General features: G+C 50.1%; 1 protein-coding gene across 1 annotated transcript; it reads left to right on the top strand.

Moving 5' to 3' along the window:
- Positions 1-3,413: 3,413 nt before the first annotated feature.
- On the top strand, positions 3,414-6,766 carry LOC309587126 (trypsin I-P1-like; the record flags this gene model as incomplete). The annotated part of the gene is made up of 5 exons (XM_082305024.1): positions 3,414-3,453; positions 3,912-4,080; positions 4,690-4,943; positions 5,735-5,871; positions 6,617-6,766. 5 exons carry the CDS (start codon positions 3,414-3,416, stop codon positions 6,764-6,766), a joined length of 750 nt encoding a protein of 249 aa, XP_082161150.1.
- Between the last annotated feature and the right edge of the window lie 15,069 nt (positions 6,767-21,835).

Genomic DNA, 21,835 nt, shown 5'->3' with positions numbered 1-21,835 from the left:
GTGGAGTTCCTCCACCGGCAAACAGGGAACCACAAAGGGCATCAAAGATTATGAAGCATCACAATGAAGCCAAAGTTCTTAGTGTCCTGCCAGCGGGCTCAGTTTTTGGCTGGCTCTAATCACTCGCTGCCGCTGTCAAGGGGAGAGGCAGAATGCCCGGGTTCTCTCTCCCCGTGGGTTTAGGGACCTGCATACCTCAGTTCCTAGCCCAGCTTCAAGAGGAGTGACAGAACTTGAGGCTTAGGGCACGGAACGGGCTCGGAGTCAGTGTTCTCACACTTGCCCTGGCCCCATGCCTCACTGCCTGTGGGACTTCAGTTCAGCTGTGGGATGGGGCAGTCAGCCCCATGGAATAGGAAGCCCTTCATGCTCTCGTGCACCGTGCTTCATGCCTCGTCTGGGATTGCAGCAGCTCTGTCCATGCCTGGCACGGGCCGAATCATGGTAAACACTACGAGGCCCTACACCCTGTACTTTAGGAAGATCCTACTCTGGACTCAGTTTCCCCATGTGCCCAAGTTGGAACCGTGGAAATCCCACTAGGGCACAGAGGGAAATCCTTCCCTGGAGGACCCACAGCGGGACACCAGGAAGAGCCTCGCTGATGAGCCGCTGACTGGGGACTGCGGCAATTCATTGGCATGGCCTTGAAGTCTCAGAGCCAAAATCCTGCATCCCTGAGAAACTGGAGAATGTGGAGAAAAAGAAAACAAAGTTGAGGCAAAAGGGAGCAGTAGAGAGAGTGATGAGTGATAAGCCATGGCAGAGACTGGCGGTACCAGGAAACCTGTTGGGGATATATCAGGGCTTGGCTCAGGCAGGGCTGAGGTGGCAGGATCTGGCTGTTCCTTATAAATCCAGCCTCAGGCTCAGCATCCTGCAGAGCCCCAGCCTGAAGGGCACAGGTACCGAGCCTGAGGAAAGAGCAATGGAGGGGCAAATTTGTGTTACATTCCTGACGGTTTGTCTCCTCGTGCTGGGATGCATCATGGCAGCTCCTCAGGTAAGATGAGCTTTTCCCTAGGTACCATGGTGCGTGGGAATAGACACGGAGAGGGGAAGTGAGGTTTAGACTGGAGGCAGAGGTGTCTGTCTCACACAGATACCTAAGGAAGTAGTGGGGTTTGGGTTTTCAGGAAGACTCAGCCAAGGTCTCAGCCAAACTTCTTTCAAAATGCTGGCAGCATCAATAACAACGGCAAAGGCGATGACAGCTTCAGCGGCAATGACAGCTTCCCCACACACTCCCCTGGCCTCTAGCAACTGGGGACTTGATGCTCCTAGGTCAGATGGGATGTCTTTCAACCAGCTCCTCCCAGGGAGGAGAGACTTGGGAAGAGAGAATCAGCGGTCCCTCCACCACCGACCTCTGTGAGATGCACGAGGACTAGCCGCAGAAACTGCTCCGCTTTATGCTCCTGGGAAGCTTTATCTCCGTCAGCCCACGGTCTCGCCAGGTTTCCCTTTCCCAGGATCTTGCATCAGCCTGGACAAATGTATTTGCTTTATCTGAGCCCAGTGATGATACAGCTGACTGAAATACTTGAACTAGGAACATGGATTTCTAGAAATGCAAGCTGCCATTGCTTGTCCATTGATAACATCTAACACAGCTGCCCTCCATTCACCAATCCTCCTCCTTCCTGTGGCCCTGGAGCCGCCAGCACTCTGCTGCAGCATCGCTGCGTTAAATGAGAGACCTGTTTGCGGCTGGAGATGTGCCCCCGGAGTGTATTTTTTGCAAGACCCTGAAAAACCCCCTACAATAGGTCTGTGGAATGTTCAGCAGCATTGGGCAGCAGAGGGTATTTACATTTCAGGTAGGGATTTGTCATCTTAGCGAAAGGAAGGAGGGGCGGGAGGAGGTGTTCCAATTTCAACCTGAATGCAAAGGAGTCTGCTCATCCTTCACAGCTCTCACTGAAAGGCCTGAAGGGCTGCTCTGAAGCAGTCTGTCTGCGGGATGACCTCTGAGTTGTGCATCACAAACACCTCATTTGCCTCCACTTGAGATCAGTTTGCTCCATGAGCTGCCCTGCTGGCACGCACCCTGCAGTTCTGGGATTCACGGGAGCCTCTAGAAGGGACCCCTGAGAGGCAGATCGGAGAATGGGGGGTACCTGGGTGAGGTACGTTCACTAGATGCCTGCCATCAAGGACTTAGGAACGCAAGAACCACAGGAACTACGACCCAGGAGCTTTGCCGTGAGCTCTGGCAGTAGCCTGGCAAGAGGTCAGTAGTGTCCTCTTGCTGATCTAAGCAAGTGGCACAGAGAGTCTCAGAGAGACCTTGTTCTTCCAGGAGATTACCAGCCAGCCCTATAGGATGCCTTTCCTGCTCTTAAGAATAACCGATCAGTTAAAGATCAGAGTAGATTAAATAAGTAACAAGGGAAAACAAAAGAAGTAACAGGATAGAGGCAGGTACGGTCAAGCTTCCCAATTCAGACGCCAAATTGCTGGATTTTCCTGAAATTTGGGTGGATACCAACGCAAATGTTAAAGCTTGTGAACAGGAGGAAAAGGAAGCTGTCCTTCATAGCCTAAGTGTTACCTAATAGGTTATTAGAGCTATATCTCCGGAGAAATATTGTTCTCAAGCATCTGATGACAGCCTGCCTCTATGCCAATGGCATGTTTAGGACAAAGAAATTATAAATCCTTGGAGGAGTCCCTGGCCTTGGACTTGTCCTTTAACGTGAAGGAGACTTCCCATCTGGACAGTGCCACTGTGCGTGCCAGTCCTCCAGGGCTCTCAAGAAAATGCTCAAGAAACGGAGGAGAAAGATTATTCCTGCTTAGTCTCTCATGCCATTTCAGCATCTCAAAGCATAGGATGTCCGTTTACAGTCACTTGAGGTTATCCCACGTCTTTCAGGAGCCAACATGATGAAGTTGGCAGCTGCTTGGGAAACGCTTATTCCTCAAACGCATTAAGCGGTAGCAAACCCAGCGTCATGACAGAAGTTATCACGCCTTCAGAGAAGGATTTGAGAAGATCTCATTATTTGTGTTCACAAAATAAAAATATGCACTTTTAAGAATGACACCATCAGCACAGAGGAATCTCAAAGGGGTTTGAGGGTTGCTGTCAACAGGTGCTGCGTACAAGACCGAGACAGGCAAACACCTACACATCTTGCAAAGCCCAAATGTATTTTTAAATTGAAGGCTGCCCCCTGAAATAATTTAAAACAGCTCTCTGTCTTAGGAGAAGTTTATGATTAACCGATACATTATTTGTACTTTCTACCAGTGGCTGGTAAAGCCCACATTTGGATCTTCAAATTTTCCACTGTGTACTTTTTGCCTGGAGAAAACCTTGGACTAGAGATAAGGCCATTTCGAGAAACGTATTTCTAGCAGCTCACGCTTCCAGTCCCCCAGTCTGGGCTTGAGGCTGTGTCAAGATCATGAAATACATACTGTTTCTCGCCTTTGTTGGTGTGGCTGGTGAGTACATTTTTTACTTCTATTTTTGTACTTTATAAGGAAGCTCGTTTTCTGAGCAAATTTGCAAGGTAGTCTGTTGTGGGAAAGTGAAGTCCAGTTTCAACTAGCAAAAGTTCTAAGGCAGAGCACTGCAACTTCTTTTGACTGCTGCCTGGTCGTAATTGCTTGTGTCACAAAATGCCTTCGTAGCAGCTCTTGACCCAGGAACACTGACATGCGTCCATAGCTTCAAAAAAAGCCTGTGTCTCCCTTAAGGACTGTGAAGTATAAAGATAACACCTCTGGCCCAGGCAGTCCCAAAGCTGCTGTACATTTTTGGACTATGGGCGAGTGCTTGCCCACCACTGCTCCCGTGAGTTTTCATAGAAGTAGAGCCACGAGGGAGCTGCTTCCGTCGGTCCCAGGGGCACAAGATTCCTTATGCCACGTGTTGACATATGCCACTTCTTATCTCCCAGTTGCCTTCCCCATCAACGCTGATGATGACGACGACAAGATTGTGGGAGGCTACACCTGTGCAGCGAACTCTGTCCCCTATCAGGTGTCCCTGAATTCTGGGTATCACTTCTGTGGAGGTTCCCTCATCAGCAGCCAGTGGGTCCTGTCAGCTGCTCACTGCTACAAGTCGTGAGTGGAAAACATATGCTCTTCCGTAACGTACTTCTTTCTTCCAGTTTGCTTCTAGCAGGAATTCTGAGCTGTGAGATCCAAATACGTAAGTGACTCTGTTCCGACAGGACACAAGCAAGGAATGGGTGGCTCATTCAGGAAGCTGGGCTGAGGCATCATAAGGGGTTTTCCCCTTCTGCCAATGCTTCTGAGAATGCAGAGCAGTTTCTGAAACGACAACGTGATAATCTAGCAAGGAGTTATGGGCTGTGATTTCTTATAAATTGCATTAATCTCGCTACAACGTAGTCACTGGAGAACAGGAAGAGGAACGAGGTCAGGGCGATTGCAGCTTGCCTTTCTCCAGAATGTTTGTATAAAGCACTGTTAGCCATTCAGCTTGTCCCAGCTCAAGAAAATAAGCCTGCAGAAATTCACCACCACCTGTACTGGGAGTGGGTAAGATCTGAGTGTAGATCCGTGGGGCTTATTGCAGGACAAGAAAGATAACCTGCGTGAAAACAGCTGCTACCATAGCGATGTTGAAGCGAGTGCATACAGTGACAGGGAGGTTCCTCATAACCTGTCGGTAGCAGTAAAGTCTATGCCCTTCCTTCTCTTTTCCAGTCGCATCCAAGTGCAGCTCGGGAAGCATAACCTGGCACTCACAGAGTCGTCACAGCAGTTGATTAATTCAGCTCAAGTCATCCGCCACCCTGGCTACAGCTCCAGAACACTGGACAATGACATCATGCTCATCAAGCTTGCCAAACCAGCCCGGCTCAACCGAGCTGTCCAAACAATTCCTCTGCCTACCAGCTGTGTGGCCCCAGGCACCACATGCCTAATCTCTGGCTGGGGCAACACACTCAGCAGTGCCAGTGAGTACTCTGTGGGAATGTACAGCATCACGAGGGCCCGGGAGACACTCTAAGACCTCACAATTGACCCCAAACAGTACAGGGTAAAGCACAGAGAAGCGCTGTGCGACAGGCCTTTTTGAGTGATCGGTCTCTGGCGGACAGTAACCATTCCGCTGCTTTAAAGGCAAGCCTTTATAAGGTGCTTCCTTTTGTTCTGTGTTACGAACGTGGAATCACTTCAATCATCCATGGGCCGTTCGCCAGGATGTTCACGCTGCCATAAATTTTGTGGCCCGGCGCTACAGCTGTGCCGAGCACTAGCAATGTAACTAACGTCAATAGAGTTGTCAGCGCTCTGCGAACAAGATCAAAATCTGTGACTGTGGATCTAAGATTACTACAAGAGAGATCCATTCTCTTACATCGATGGTCAGAGGTGTGGCTGGTGGCTGGTGTCTAATCCGCTGAGGGCAACTAAACCTGCACCAGAGGAGAGGATGGTTTTCCTGAGGCTCAGGTTTCCTCCAGCAGATGTGCTACAAGAGTAGCTCTTAGCTCCACACTTGCCAACTGATGATTTTCTAGGTATCAGAAGAATTAACGTGGCTGCAGTGTAGAACGGGGGACCCATGGGCAGAATCTGTTCCGTCTAAACAAAAGGAATCCATGCTGCAATTACCGTTCAGAGGAAAAATGACGCCTGCTAAAACAGGATGTTCAGTGATTACGTTTCTGCTAAGAAAGATCTTCTCCGGGCTCTGAAACGAACTCAGAGGTGTCATCAACCATCTCTCCCTCTTTTCTTGTAGATGCGTATCCAGATACCTTGCAGTGCCTGAAGGCTCCTGTACTCCCCTCAAGCAAGTGCACCGAAGCCTACCCTGGGCAAATTACCAAGAACATGATATGTGTAGGATTCATGGAGGGAGGGAAAGACTCCTGCCAGGTAAAACATCTGCCTCTCCTTTCCCATATGTTTCTCTCCTGCCTTTTGCTAGTAGAAGAGGCCATCATAGTGGAGATTCTGCTATATTCACTGCACTGGCGTGTCCGAATGCTCTTGTCTTGAGCAACAGTGGAGGCTTAGGGGGAGAGTTGCTTATTGAGCGAGGCTAGGTTTTTTCCACTCAGTTAGTCATTGTCCCTTTTTTGAGGCAGCGAATACCTCTGCCCTAATTCTCCACAAGCAGACTATGCCACCTCCTGCACCTTAGGCTATTTAAAATGGAGGAGTGCTGCACCAGAGAGTCAATAGTAATATCACGGTGACTCCAGAGCTTCGGACACAAATGTTAGCTTTGGACTCACGGAGAATGAAATAGCCAGTATGCCAAGAGCCAGGCAGCCTGGAAGATGAACACACCTGACAATTGCTGTGCATTTTACATGCGCCTAGCTCCGTGGAAATATTTGGCAGAATAATGGTTAAGACACACATATCCTAAGCGTCTGCCAAGGCCTGCGTCCCTCAAAACCAGGCAGCTTGCTCATCCTTAGCTGCGGTGCCCTTGGAGCTAAAGTAAGGCACAGTAGCATCAGGTGTAGAGCGGTAATCAGAAATGACCTTTGTAGAACTTGCGTGTAGAAAAAGCCCAGCGGAGCTCCCTTGAATGTCAGTGATTTCTGGGATCTCTGGCTCATCACCTAGGCGGACACCATTTGCTGAATATCCGTATCCTTTATGTGCGCAGGGAGATTCCGGCGGTCCAGTAGTCTGCAACGGGGAGCTCCAGGGCATTGTGTCCTGGGGTATTGGATGTGCGCAGAAAGGCTATCCCGGGGTTTACACTAAGGTTTGCAATTATGTCTCCTGGATTGAAGAAACTATGTCTGCCAACTGAGACGCTCTCGTTCTATGCGACCTGCTGCTTCTCCTCATCTTCTTCTTCTGTTTTGGGACTGGACATACAAAAATTATCAAAAAATAAAGACTTTCAGGCACCCCTTCTTTGTGCACCGTTTCTCTGGGTACTTCCATAGGCTATGATATGGAGGACAGAGGCAGGGAATGTCACTCTGGGGAAGACATTTACTGTTTTCAGCGCCTCGCAACTAGCAGCATCTTGGAACATTTTGCAGCAACTTTTTTGCTCAGTTAACTGGTCGGGCTGGGCTTGCTTAGTTTTCCTGGAAGAGTCAAAAGGACAGAGCTGTTCCTGGGTTCTGGTTTTCACTTCTCCTAACCCCAATTGGCACTGGAACGGAGAGTCCATGAAAAAGCTGCCAAAGTTGCCAATGGGCTGCGTAGCTGTCTCCTGGCGAAGACAAGGGACATAGAGAGTTTGAGTGAAACAAAAGGATAGAAAAAGCAGTGAGTAGGTGAAATGGGGAGAAATTTAAAAGAAATCTGGTGCTGGAGGAAAGGGAGGGAGAGAAGGAGAGCAGGGCATGAAGGAACAAGTGCCATTTGCCTACCGAGCGGTTTGTGCCCGGCTCTCTCAGATGCTTTGTCGCTGAGGTGTTTCTTAGGAGAGCGATAGGTGCCTGAGTCATTGGGATAGGCACAATCTAGGAACAGGATCAGACGGTAGCTTTGTGTCCCATTGCTCCGGAAGCACTTGCTGAATTCCTTCTCGGCATCTGCCCTTGTCCAGAAAAAGCCCTGAGCTGTAGCCTGGCATCCTTCCCTTCAGCCTGTTTTCACCTGGAGACAGAGTTCTTACCCAGGAGCAGCTGAAAGTCACAGGTCCCTGACCTGTGATTCCCTCACCCCGTCTTCCTCTTCAGAGTTTCCGTGTGCTGTGACTCACAGAATCATAGAATAGTTTGGGTTGGAAGGGACCTTTAAAGGTTGTCTAGTCCAGCCCCCCACCTTCCCCCTGCAATGAGCAGGGACATCTTTAATGAGATGAGGTTGCTCAGAGCCCCGCCCAACCTGACCTTGAATGTTTCCAGGGATGGGGCATCTCCCGCTTCTCCCGGCAAGCTGTTCCAGTGTTTCACCACCCTCATTGTAAAAAATGTCTTCCTTATCTCTAGTCTAAACCTACCCTCTTCCAGTCTAAAACCATTACCCCTTGTCCTATCACAACAGGCCCTGCTAAAAAGTTTGTCAGCATCTTTCTTATAAGCCCCCTTTGAAGCCAGATTTCACATTCTCTTTGTGCTGAGGAGCGAACAAACTTGCCCCTTCCTTCCCCGAGGCTGAGAGCTCTGGATAGGGTCATGAAGTGGGGCTAGGGCTTCTCCACCAAGCCCAGGTGAACACACACACAGCCCAGGGCAGGATTATGGGATCTTCCCGAGGGATTAATCCCCAAGCGGATTATGACCTCTCCTCCTCTGGGGAAGCTATCTGTGCCCTATATCGGGGTGACATGAGGGCAGAGCAGTCAGTTCCCAGGCTGGACCCGTGTGGGCAGAGGTTTGGGCTGATAGCTGAACATTGGCCCTGGGCAGGGGTCTCGAGTGGCCCCTGCTTCACACTGGGCAAAGGGTGACATCCATTTGTCTTCCCAGGGCAAAGGCAGGTTCAACGGCAGCATCGTGGTCAACAAGGCTTTGAATGGCCAGGATGCAAGTGGCACGTGGGAGAGACCCCAGGCCTTGGTTACACCTCCTGCCCCAGGGGGCACAGAGGGGGCACCCACCCCATCCTGAGCAAGGGAGAGAGGGAAGAGGGGGTGGGGGCAGCCAGGCTGGGTTGATCTGTTCCAGAGAGGGGGAAGAGGGGGTGGGGGCAGCCAGGCTGGGTTGATCTGTTCCAGAGAGGTCCAGGTAGAGTGGAGTGCAGCCCCAGCAGCTGAAAGGGAGCTGAGCTCTTCTGTGTGATGGAGTAAGGAGCACTGGACATAAATCAAGGCTTGACGACACTCACATTGGACAAATCCTGGGGCCCTGATCTAAGGCTGGAATCCTGCATGATGGGACCCCACTAGGATAGTCTCTTTGAAATCACAGGGGTTATTTAAGAACCCCAGAACTGGTTTCAGCAAAGGTGTTCACCTGTAACACCTGAACCATGACATGGTCTTGTAGAGAACCGGTACCAAATGTGGTTTTGTCTCGACATTGCCGCTGTAGCGCCATCCAGCGTCGCGCTTCGAGAAGACCATCTTCTCCCCAGTTTTGAGAAAAACAACGTCGTGCGCCTGCGCAGGGACTAAACACGCGAAAAGAGCTGAGGCGGGGACAAAAAGGCGCGAAAAGAGCAGAGGCGGGGGCAGCACGTCCGTGGCGAACCGCACGTACACATTTGTGATCTGCGCGTGCGTGGGAGCCCCTATATAAGGAGCGCACGTGCCCCTCGGCGGGGGCGGCGCCGGCGCGTGCGAGACTCCTCCTTCCGTTCCTGCACCCTCAAGGCTCACCCCCCCCCGCTTCGATCCCCGCCGGAACCTGAGGCCACCGAAGACCCTGCGGAAGATCACCGGAGTCGAAGTGGTGGTGACAAACTCCTCCTTCTCCTTCTCTTTCTAACTCTCTCTCCCCTATTCTTTTCCTCTCCTCCCTTGCCCTCCCTCCTCTCTCCGTTCTCTTCTCCCCTCCAATAAAAGTAAAAGGTTGTACGGCATTTGACCTCATTTGCGTCTTAATCTCGTCCTTGGGATCGTATCGAAACCTCTCCCGACATTGGATCGGGACATTTTAATTGGCGTCACGGACAGGATCCCTTGAGACGAGCGTGTCATACAACCTTACAGTGTGCTGAGCGAGTGTGTGTGAACGAGACGTACGAGCAAGTATGAAGCGAGTGTGGAGTTCCGATCCGCGGTTCTGCTCTCCCGCGAGGGAAGCAGCCAGAGACGAACGAAGCGCAAGGAAGGAGTGGGTGTTGAGAGCTTTGTACTGAAACGCGCGTAGCAGTTTGTGATTTGAGCTCCTGAGGGCGTATAGGGGAGACTTGAATTTTATAGTGTGACCCCCTCAGGAGGATATCCCCTTTGTAGGCTCTGCTCTGTCTTACAGTAGTTTATGGTCTGGCCTCCTGGGGGAGTATAGGGGAAGTTTGGATTGTACGGTGTGACCCCCTCAGGATGATATCCCCTTTGTAGGCTCGTCTTTGTCTTGTAGTAGTGTGCGGATTGGCCTCCTGGGAGCGTATAGGGGAAACTTGGTTTTCTTTTTAAGGTTTGACCCTCCCGGGACGAACTCCCCTTTGTAGGATATGGCCGCCCAAAAGGCAGGCGACTTTTGTGAAGAGACAGAGAAATTATATGAGTTTTTAGAAACGTACCGCTCTCGCCCCTTGCCCCCGGGATGAGATTGGGCACGGGACCACTGGTTCCAACTGCAAAGTGTTATGGACCGAATAGCGGTTTTGCATAAAGAAGCTAGAGTGAAGAAGGGAAAAGGGAAGGCTGTTGTTTGTGCTGTGTTAGGAGCATGTCTGGCAGCGGCGGTGGAGGACAAGAAACGAGCGCCCTGCCAATCGGAGGCTGTGGCCGCTGCGTTGCAAGCGGCGATAGCGCTGCTGCGAGAGCAACTACTAGAGACCAAACGGGCGCTAGAGGAGGAGAAGCACCAAAATATGATTTTGAAGGAGGAACTGAGGGTTCAGCTCCTGAGGGAGGCAGACACCCTCGCTGAGGCGGAGGTAACGTTGGAGGTGAAAGGCGTACGCCAAATTTACCCCCAGAAAGACCTAAAGCAATTAAGGGAGACGGCGGATAACCCCCCCCATATGTGCCCGCTGGTAAAAACGGAATATATATATGAGGACGATAGCGACAACCGTCCCCAAGTTGTAACCAAAGAAATCCCTTTTACCGCCACCGAACTGGCTAAACTCCGAAAGGATTTTGCTAGGACGGCAAGGGAGTCTGAAACCGAGTATGTGTGGAGGATATCCCTGTCGGGGGGGAGTCTGAAACCGAGTATGTGTGGAGGATATCCCTGTCGGGGGGGGACGGGATCATGCTATCAGAAAAAGAAGCAGAGGGGTATTGGGGCCTTGGCGTCTTCCTCACCACGGGCGATCGCCGGGCCCCATGGTCTCTGACCCAGAGGGCAGCATATTGGGCGGGGGGGCTGAACCCATTAGAAAGGGGGGATCCCCTAGCTATAACTGGTTCGGTTGAGCAACTACTAGAAAACGTACAAAAGGCAGCATGCCTGCAAATGATGTATGACCGGGAACTTAAACCAAATTTAAGCTCCCCGATGTTGTTACCAGTAGACCCCGAGCGGCTGACACCGCTAATAAGAGGACTCCCCGACTCGTTAAAACCTATCGGGATGCAATTGCAGGGGAGAATCCAAAATGTGCCTCGCAAAGAGCGAATTGCAGCTGCCCTGGAGGGAACAGTAACCCCCAAACAGCAGCAGTGGGGGAGGAAGGTGTGGACCTGGGGGGAGATAGCTCAGGAACTAATAAACTATGGGAGGAAATATGGGCCAGTAGACAGGACTTACCAAAAGGTAGAAACTAGGGCTGTGCGGGCAGCGAGGCCGGCAAATAAATCGCTGGCTTTTTCGGGGGGAAGCCCCGACCTAACACAAAGGGAGAAACCCCCATTCCGACAAGGATTGTGGCAAATGGGACTGCAAAAGGGGGTGCCCCGAGACTTGATGGATGGGCTCCCCACCAAAAAGTTGAAGCTCTTGGTGCGGAGGTGGTCCAGGCAAGGACCCCCTCCCAAACCGAACCCACCTTCTGCGCCAGCATTGGACAGGGAGGAAGTGTTTAAGAAGGATGAAAAGAGTGGTGGGAAACTAAAACCTCCGCCCCCTCAGCGTGAGGAGGGAGGCAGAGGGCGGATGTTTATCAGACAACTCACCTGTAATAATAAGGGAGATCTACTAAACCCCACCAACCGGGATGGGCCGAGCAGGTGGGGGAGGCAGTGGCCAATGTCAATAATCACTGGGGTACAAATGGGTGCCCGAAAATTGCGGCATTTTGTCCACAGGGGCCAGCCATGGTACCCATCTGTCGAAACCCCAATTGCCCTGGTGCATCATCTTACTCTCCCAGCCAGCCGGTTCTGGTCGAGCTTCCCACCGTGGGAGCTGTGCCTCTCATATTAGATACCCCCGCTAAACAAATATACATGGAAAGCGAAAGATACCAGTGGGAGAACCTACAAAATCCACACCAAATGGATTATTTCCTCCTCCTAACCCAAAGAGCAAGTGTTGTTCCTATTTGTTTTTCAAGGGCGGTGATATGACCACGATGCACCTGCTACTTTGGATCATTTTAACTCAGAGACACTAATCCATTAGAATATTCCACTGTGTATATCAGTTTTTATAATTGGGGGTACATATGTGTGCATACATGTTTGTACTTCATTGCAGCTCTATGAATAATTCGAGATCTAATATCTATGTCAAACAGGCTAAATGTTAGCTGTTTCAGTGCACTACAGTCTTTATGCAATAGTACAAAGACATCTAATTGTCTGGTGCGTGTCTAAGAACGTATATGTGTGTGTGCTTATTTAAGAAAAAATACTCAATAGCTTTCCAATGATACCTATTTATGTTGGACATCTCAAGGATTTCAACCTATGATTTACTATATATATAATCCTTACTTTTTTTGATCTCCCTCTATTTTCATCATTAAGTAGTCCTGTATATGGGAAAACTTAATAGCCAAGTAACATGAAATGTTGTACTTGCTTAGAAAATGTAATTGTTTGTTTAGTTTTCTTTGCAAAAAGTAAATATTGAATGTTCAGTACTTATGGGGCTTGGTATTGTACCGGCCGAATAAGGGATGGGGCAACCACCTTTTTCAGCCCTCTGGGTGACAAAGACACAACTTATTTTGAGTTTCCACCAGGGAAAGATGGGCCATTTGCTCAGGGAAATAAAGCCAAAAAACGGCATTATTGGATCTGTGGGAATATGGCATACAAATTCTTACCCGCGGGGTGGTCAGGAGTTTGTTACATAGGAATCATAAGACCCCTATTCTTCCTCCTGCCAGAAACTGGTGGACCCCAATTAGGCGTAAAAGTGTATGATAACCTCGGAGATAGAAGTATTGCCCGTAAGACGCGATCTACCAAGGTAAATTTAGGTGGGACACAAAAATGGGGGAATGACGAATGGCCCCCTGAGCGAATAATTGAACATTATGGACCAGCAACCTGGAATCCGAACGAGCCCGTTGCAGGGGCAAGAGAACCAATCTATAATCTAAACGGAATAATCAGACTGCAAGCGGCCCTAGAAATTATCACCAACAAAACCGCTGACGCCATAGACCTATTAACTCGACAATCTCAACAAATGCGCACGGCAATCCTTCAGCACCGCATGGTTCTAGATTATTTACTGGCTGAGGAGGGAGGGGTGTGTGGAAAATTAAATCTCTCTAACTGCTGCCTAGAAATAGATGATGTGGGAGAAGTGGTTCTCCAACTGACCCAAGATATCAGGAAAATAGCCCATGTCCCTGTTCAAACCTGGAGTGGTTGGAACGGCGATTTGTGGTCCTGGTTACCGGGGGCACCGTGGGTCAAACAATTAATATTGTATTTGCTATGCGCAACTGCCACCTTACTGTTCCTACCCTGTATAATTCCATGTTTTATTCAATTAATTCGACACGTTGTGTCAAATATGCAGTTTGTTCCTAACACCTCACCTGATGGTGTAACGAAAATCTGTACATCCATCAGCCACAACCAACCTCAGTACCCATCATTTAAACCCATCCCCAATTCCTTCTAAAGGAAGAAACCGCGTATTGCCAGTTACTGTTAACCCTATTTCTAATGTTTACTGTTGCCAGTTATTGTCAACCCTATTTCTACTGTTTACCCTTCCATGTTGAAGAATTGTTAAAGTCGTTCAAGAATAAGCTTGCATGGAGCAATACCTCAGTTAATCTGTGTTAAGACATTCCTTCACCTGAAACAATGTTATTCCCGTTTCCCTTCCCACAACTTTCCTCCACCCTTATCCCCAACCCTTTCAGCTCTGCATTTTCTTTCTTTCTCCTTTGTTTTCTCTTTCTCTCTCTGTCTTATACCACCAAGCTGCAATGTCGAGCCACGGGGTGGTGTAAAGAACCGATAGAAAAAATGTGGTTTTGTCTCGACATTGCCGCTGTAGCACCATCCAGCGTCGCGCTTTGAGAACACCATCTTCTCCCCAGCTTTGAGAAAAAACAACGTCGTGCGCCTGCGCAGGGACTAAACGCGCGAAAAGAGCTGAGGCGGGAACAAAAAGGCGCGAAAAGAGCAGAGGCGGGGGCAGCACGTCCGTGGCGAACCGCACGTACACATTTGTGATCTGCGCGTGCGTGGGAGCCCCTATATAAGGAGCGCACGTGCCCCTCGGCGGGGGCGGCGCCGGCGCGTGCGAGACTCCTCCTTCCGTTCCTGCACCCTCGAGGCTCACCCCCCCCCCGCTTCGATCCCCGACGGAACCTGAGGCCACCGAAGACCCTGCGAAGATCACCGGAGTCGAAGTGGTGGTGACAAACTCCTCCTTCTCCTTCTCTTTCTAACTCTCTCTCCCCTATTCTTTTCCTCTCCTCCCTTGCCCTCCCTCCTCCCTCCGTTCTCTTCTCCCCTCCAATAAAAGTAAAAGGTTGTACGGCATTTGACCTTGTTTGCATCTTAGTCTCGTCCTTGGGATTGTATCGAAACCTCTCCCGACATTGGATCGGGACAGGTCTGCGTAGGGAAAAGGGAGAGCGGGCACCTTCCTTCCACAGAGAGAAACTTTCTATCCCCTTCCTCCCCTCACCAGACAGGATTAACACACCTTTGTCTGTCTTGGCAGGACTTCAATGGAGAACCAGCAGTCGCGGTGAGTAAAACAAAGACCCTCTCATCCCAACATTCCCCCAGTCTTCTTCAAAGCTGTACTGCCCCGGGGAATGCACCAAAGGCGCACAGAGGTACTTGGCGAGGGTGGTATCCAAGGGTTTCCAGTCTGCCCTGCGCTCAGGTAAGGGCTGGCTCTAGAACTGGAGCAGGTCTCTCCGGGCCTGGACCAGGGCAGTCTGGAAAGTTTCCCCAGATGCAAACCACTCCTTTGAAGACCAGGCCCTGTCCCAGGGCTGCCTTGCTCCTCTGGCAAAGGGTTTTATCCCTCTGCCTCAGCAGAATTTCCCCGTCCCACCTTGTGCCTATCACCTTTCAGTCCTTTCCTGGGCACCTCCAAGAAGAGTCTGTCTCTAATGCGTCCTCCGTTTCCTCTGCGGAATGAGAGGCTGCAGGTAATGCTCCCCTGCCTTCTCGTCTTCTGGCCGGACAAGCCCAGAACCCTCAACCTCTCCCCACCTGCCCTGTGCTCCAGTGCTCACCGTCTCCAAGACCCCTGACAGACATCTCCCTTGTCCTGGGGACACGAGGTGGTTCCAGTCCACCGCTGTGGCCTCCCCGGTGTGGAGCAGGGTGGGAGAATGATGCTCCTCCTGGCCCTGACAGCTCCATTCTGGCTAGCAGAGCCAAAGGTATGGTGGGTTATTGCCACAGAGCACCTTGTGGCTCCTCACCTACAGGACCGTGCTCCGTCCCTGCATACCTTTGAGACTTGGCCTACATCGCATACCTCGGTGTTCGGGTCACAGGGTAGTGGCACGACTCGGAGAGCCTGATGCACAGCGGCGTGCCCGTTCCCTGGAGACTGGTGGGGCCAAGGGACCAGCATGCACACAGAAGTGCTCAGTGGCACGGTCCTGCTGGCGCTCTGGAACTTGGAGCCCCTCACGCACGGAAGCGTGCTGAGACCCGGGTTACCAGTGAGGCACCTGTACTCTCGGAAACCACAGTGTGAGCAATCCCAGGAGACCCTTGAATCTCATGGACACACAAGCACACACAGGAGTGCTCAGTTCCGGGATGCCTTGCCAGATTCAACTCCAGGTTGGCCTTGACTTTCCAGCTGGTGAAGAAGGGCTGTGTGAACTGTTCCGCATCCTGCTTACCCATGAGCTGCCGTAACACGCTGAGAGGAGAAGAAATGGCAGAGGCTGTAGGAAATAGGAGGGGGACAGGTGTGAGAGAGGACAGAAAAGAAAGGGGAAGGGGAGAGAGAGAAAGCGAGTAGAGGAGGAAGGTGAGAGGCAGTCTCTGGATGGCAGAGAAATGCGGGAAGGCAGTGAGAACAAGAAGAAAGGAGGGTCAAAAGGTGATTCAGAGATGGGAAAGAATAGGAAAGAAATTAGCGGACAGGCAGAAGACAGACAGAGGATACCACCACGTTCCTTAAGTAGACAGAGCTGGAGGGCAAGAGGGGAAAATGGGGTAGTGTCAACTACAGGGCTGTGTGTGTGCTGGGGACAGATCCCTGTTTGCACGGAAAGGTTTGTGCTATGCTGCTCCAGCTTTTGAGTCACTGTGGGTCTTGCCCAGCACAGAAATATGTGCCTGAGTCGTTGAGTAGGGCGTGATCTGTCACCACAGATAAGGCATTGCCCTTAGTCCCATTACTCTGGAAGTGATTTCTGAATTCCTTCTCAATCTCTGCCTTGCCACCTTCTGGTGAGTATACAACCAACTGCAGAGTGGCATCCTTCCCTGTGGGCAACTTGTACCAGTACATAGCCCACAATGCATTTCCTGTTTGGGAACAGTGCAGAGTGACAGAGTCTCCCACTCGGACAACTGTGTCTGGCGATTGCTGAAGGGCCTGGCCTGGAAAGAGAAGGGAAGAGATGTGAGAAGTGAAACGCATTGAAGGGGACACAAAAACACATCCCTGAAGCATGACATGGGATGTAGTGGCATAAGGAGGTCAGCAAGCTATGGGACAGTGTCGCGTTTCTCTGAGAGAGACACATAGGAGAAAAACCCCCACAAGCCAGCTTCAAAGACACTAGTAAACCTGTTTTGAAATATAATGACTCCAGTACTCTCAATTGAAGTATTAAAATGGGACAGAAAAAACAGATTTGTAGATCTGTAGAGTTTTCTGAGTTCAGAGGTTGAGGGAAAGCTCACCTCGTTCATTACCCATCCTCCCCCTAGAAGCCTTGGGGAATGGGGCACTGCCAGCAACTGGGCACACAGCTGAGGCAGCAGCAGTGGCTCCAGTGCAGCTGTTGGAGGGGAAGGGAAGCTCACTTACCCACAGGGGCCAGGATGGCCACAAGGAACCAGTGGAGAACCATGGAGAAAGGCCACCTCCTCCCAGCAACCTGCCTGTGGTGGCAGCACAGGCACAGGCACAGAGATGTGTGAAGAGGAGCGGTTGAGAGAGGAAGAGACAGAGCTCTTTGCGGGTGGGCAGGGCAGTGAGAGAGCACCTGAAATGTGAGAAGGCAGTTGGCTGGCTGGGAACAGCGGGGAATGGCACTTGCATGCAGGTGTGAGGTGCATGTACCCTGCTCCACTGACTTCCTGCTGTGTGGGGGAGAGAGAGTGTGTGTGTGTGCGTATACGTAGGTGGGAAAGAAGTGTTATCAGAGGGGCATGATGGGGCTGTGTGGCAGCCTTAGTGTGTGCACAGCACAGGGATGCACAAAGAGGCACCAAATGCAGGGAAGAGAAAGAGAGCTCAGGAACGCACATTTGTGTCTGTGCCCCTCAGCTGAGTCTCCTCTGTAGACACCCTCATGCTCACAGACTCCCAGCCCTGCAAGCTGCAATGTGGAATCTTCTCTGCTTATCCCAGTGCTGATCATCATGTTGCCCAGCTATGGGAAATGCTGCTGACCTGTCATCCTGGTGTCTGCTGTAGCATGAGCGAGAAGAGTTCTGTAACTGTTCTCTTCCTCCAAAGGGAGATCTCAAGGAGAGAAAAGGCTGCCTTTGGCTCTGCACTGGTGTCCTGGTTTTGGCTGGCATAGAGTTAATTTTCTTCCTAGTAGCTGGTACAGCGCTGTGTTTTGGATTTCGGTTGAGAATGATGTTGATGATAACACACTGATGCTTTAGTTTTTGCTAAGTAGTGCTTACACTGGTCAAGGACTTTTCATCTTCCCATGCTCTGCCAGGTGCACAAGAAGTGGGGAGGGAGCATAGCCAGCACAGCTGACCCTGACTGGCCATATGATTCCATACCATATGATGTCATGCTCAGCAGATAAGCTGGGGGGAGTTGGCTGGGAGTGGGGGGACCACTGCTTGGGGATGGGCTGGACATCTGTTGGCAGATGGTGAGCAATTGCATCATGCATCAAATGCTTTGTATATTATTATTATTATTAGTAGTAGTAGTATTGTTATTACTAGTAGTAGTACTAGTACTACTATTTTACTTTATTTTACTTCAATTATTAAACTGTTCTTATCTCAACCCATGAGTTGTCTCACTTTTACCCTTCCGATTCTCTCCCCCATCCCACCAGGGAGGGGGGAGTGAGTGAGCGGCTGTGTGGTACTTAATTGCTGGCTGGGGTTAAATCATGACAGTCCTTTTTGGCACCCAACGAGGGTCACGAAGTGTTTGAGATAATAACAGATTATCCAGAGTGTGTTAATGAATTTCCATCTGTTAACAGTTGCCAGTCACAATATTGATTCATCTGTTCTTGATATTAGTTTGCCTGATCTGTGCCACGCTCTTGTTCTTGCTGTACATGTTAAAGATTGGTGTTGGTTTTTGCAGTTTGCTGTGCTCTGCAGTGACTAGTGATGTTTTGCCTGGGAGATTTGTTATTAAAACAATGACCTTGAGCTTTATCTGGTATTTGCGTTTTGTACTGAAGCCATTACAGTACTTCAGGTACCACCTCGTGGAGACAATTAGCAATTATACTTCTTCCTCAGAGATATTTTTTTTTGGCGGGGAAATACAGAATGGTACCTTCGTTACCTTCTTCTATGATGCTTCCTCCTTAATTACAACAACTTTTCAGTTTCTTGAACATCCTTGGGTAGTTAAGATACTTGTATTGGTATTTCTTGGGAATATTGTTTTGGATTTGTCTAAGGTTAATAAGTAGTGTAAGAATATCATCCAGATATCTGCCCCAAGGCTGGATAGTTATGAGTGGCAGGGTGTGTGGGATAGCATGGGCAAATGCCCAGGACTGTGGGCTCCTCCACTATTTTGGAACTTTACCCCTGAACAAGTGCAGAATCCTGAAAAATTAGTAGAATATTTGGAAAAAGTATGCTGTCACCCTGGCAATTCTAGGGAGACACAAATCGCTGCAATGTGCTGGGGCCTGGTCCGTGCCTACTGAGCCCTGTTCAACACTATTCAGTAACCTCAAGGGGAAGAGAAGGTCTCTGGATTTGATGACAAAATGACAGGCACTGTGGCTACTCTAACCCCAGCAACAGGCACTGCAGCTACACGAGCCCCGGCGACAGGCACTGCGGCTACGCCAACCCCCACAACAGGTACTGTAGTTGAACCAAAGAACCAACCTATGCTGGTATCAATCACCTCTATACACAAGAAAAAATACACAAGAAAATCAGCTCATTTAGTAAAGGATGAAGATGAACCAGGGCCATCACAAGAACAGGAGGAGGAAGACACAGATCCCCTAAGTGAGATGGTAACCAGTCGATCCCTATCCCCAAGTGAGCTGTGAGATATGCAAAAAGATTTCAGTCATTGTCCAGGCGAGCACATCATCACCTGGCTGCTCCGATGCTGGGATAATGGGGCCAGTATCCTGGAATTAGAGGATAGGGAAGCCAAGCAGCTGGGATCCCTTTCTAGGAAAGGGGGCATTGACAAAGTGATTAGAAAAGGGGCAGCCTCTGGAGGCGACTCCTGTCAGGTGTGAAGGAAAGGTATCCCTTCAAGGAAGATGTTATATGTCACCCAGGCAAGTGGACCACCATGGAGAGAGGTATCCAGTACCTGAGGGAATTAGCCATGCTGGAGGTGATTTATGGAGACCTGAACAACGAGCAGTTATCCAAAGATCCAGATGAAGTCAGGTGCACATGACCCACATGGCAAAAGTTTGTACGGACTGCACCATCATTGCATGCAAATTCATTGGCAGTAATGACATGGAAAGATGGAGCAGAACAGACAGTGGATCAATTGGCTGGCCAACTCTGGCAATACAAAGAAAGTCTCTCTTCCTCCCTATGGGCCTGCGTCTCGGCTGTGGAGAAACTGCCAGACATGCTAGCCAAGAAACTATCCCGGCAGTTCCAGCGATTCAAAGAGGATATGTCCTGCTCCCCACCTGTATGGACCCGTATCTCAGCTATTAGGAGTCAGCATTCCTCAGAGAGAGGATATAGTGAATACACACCAAAGGCCACCCTGTGGTTTTACCTGCGTGACCAGGGGACATGAGGAAGTGGGATGGAAAACCTACCTTGAACCTAGAGGAACGGGTATGTGAATTGCAAGGAAAAACAATCACAGAAGGGGGTTCTCCAGGAAAATTGCTGCTCCAGTTTCCAGTGAGCAGTCCCCCAGAGAGAGTAGAAGGGCTGATTTTGTTTCCAATCTTAATAAGGGACTTTTGATTTGCATTTACAAGAAGCGAGTAATGAATGCTATGGCCAGGACTAGAGGGGCCCTGCCTCCAGCCAGGCGGAAGAAAGGGACAACCGGGTTTACTGGACTGTGTGGATTCGATGGCCTGGCACATCAGACGCACAAGAGTATAAGGCTTTAGTGGACACCGGTGCACAGTGTACCCTAATGCCATCAAGCTATGAAGGGGCAGAACCCATCTGTATTTCTGGAGTGACAGGGGGATCCCAACAGCTAACTGTATTGGAGGCTGAAGTGAGCTTAACTGGGAAGGAGTGGCAGAAGCACTCCATTGTGACTGGCCCAGAGGCCCCATGCATCCTTGGCATAGACTACCTCAGGACAGGGTATTTCAAGGACCCAAAAGGGTACTGGTGGGCTTTTGGCATAGCTGCCTTGTAGACGGAGGAAATTAAACAGCTGTCCACCTTGCCTGTCTCTCGAAGGACCCTTCTGTTGTGGGGTCGGCTGAGGGTCAAAGAACAACAGGTGCCAATTGCTACAACGGTGCACCGGCAGCAATATCGCACCAACAGAGACTCCCTGATTTCCATCCATAAGCTGATTCATGAGCTGACTGGAGAGCCAACGAGTGATCACCAAGACTCACTCACCCTTTAACAGTTCCATATGGGCAGAGCAAAAGTCTAATGGAGAGTGGAGACTAACAGTAGACTATCGGGGCCTGAATGAAGTCACGCTGCCACTGAGTGCTGCCATGCCGGACATACTAGAACTTCAATACAAATTGCAGTCAAAGGCAGCCAAGTGGTATGCCACAACTGACATTGCTATTGCATTTTTCTCAATCCCTTTGGTGGCAGAGTGCAGGCCACAGTTTGCTTTCACTTGGAGGGGCGTCCAGTACATCTGGAATTGAATGCCCCAGGGGTGGAAACACAGCCCTACCATTTGCCATGGACTGATCCAGACTGCATTAGAACAGGGTGAGGCTCTGGAACACCTGCAATACATTGATGACATCATCATATGGGGCAATACAGCAGAAGAAGTTTTTGAGAAAGGGAAGAAAATAGCCCAAATCCTTCCAGAGGCTGGCTTTGCCATAAAACAAAGTAAGGTCAAGGGATCTGCACAGAGGCATACAAAGGATCCGAGTCCCGCTATACTCCAACTGAAAAAGAGATATTGCAGCATATGAAGGGGTTCAAACTGCTTCGAAAGTGGTTGGTACTAAAGCACAGCTCCTCCTGGCACCCCGACTGCCAGTGCTGGGCTGGATGTTCAAAGGGAGGATCCCCTGTACGCATCATGCAACTGATGCTACATGGAATAAGTGGGTCGCAACACAAGGGGCTCAAATAGGAAACCCCAGTCACCCAAGAATCTTGGAAGTGATCATGGACTGGCCAGAAGGCAAAGATTTTGGAATATCACCAGAGGAGGAGGTGACACATGCTGAAGAGGCCCCACCCTATAATAAACGACCAGAAAATGAGAAGCAATATGCCCTGTTCACTGATGGGAAAGCATTGGAGGTGGAAGGCTGTGGTATCAAGTCCTCTACGACAAGTTGTAGAAATTGCTGAAGAAGAAGGTGAATTGAGTCAGTTTGCAGAGGTGAAAGCCATCCAGCTGAC

Source organism: Platalea leucorodia, assembly GCF_965183815.1.
Source record: "Platalea leucorodia genome assembly, chromosome: 2".
NCBI lineage: Eukaryota > Metazoa > Chordata > Aves > Pelecaniformes > Threskiornithidae > Platalea > Platalea leucorodia.
The sequence above is the reverse complement of the archived record's forward strand: the minus strand, read 5'-3'. Positions and strand labels throughout refer to the sequence as shown.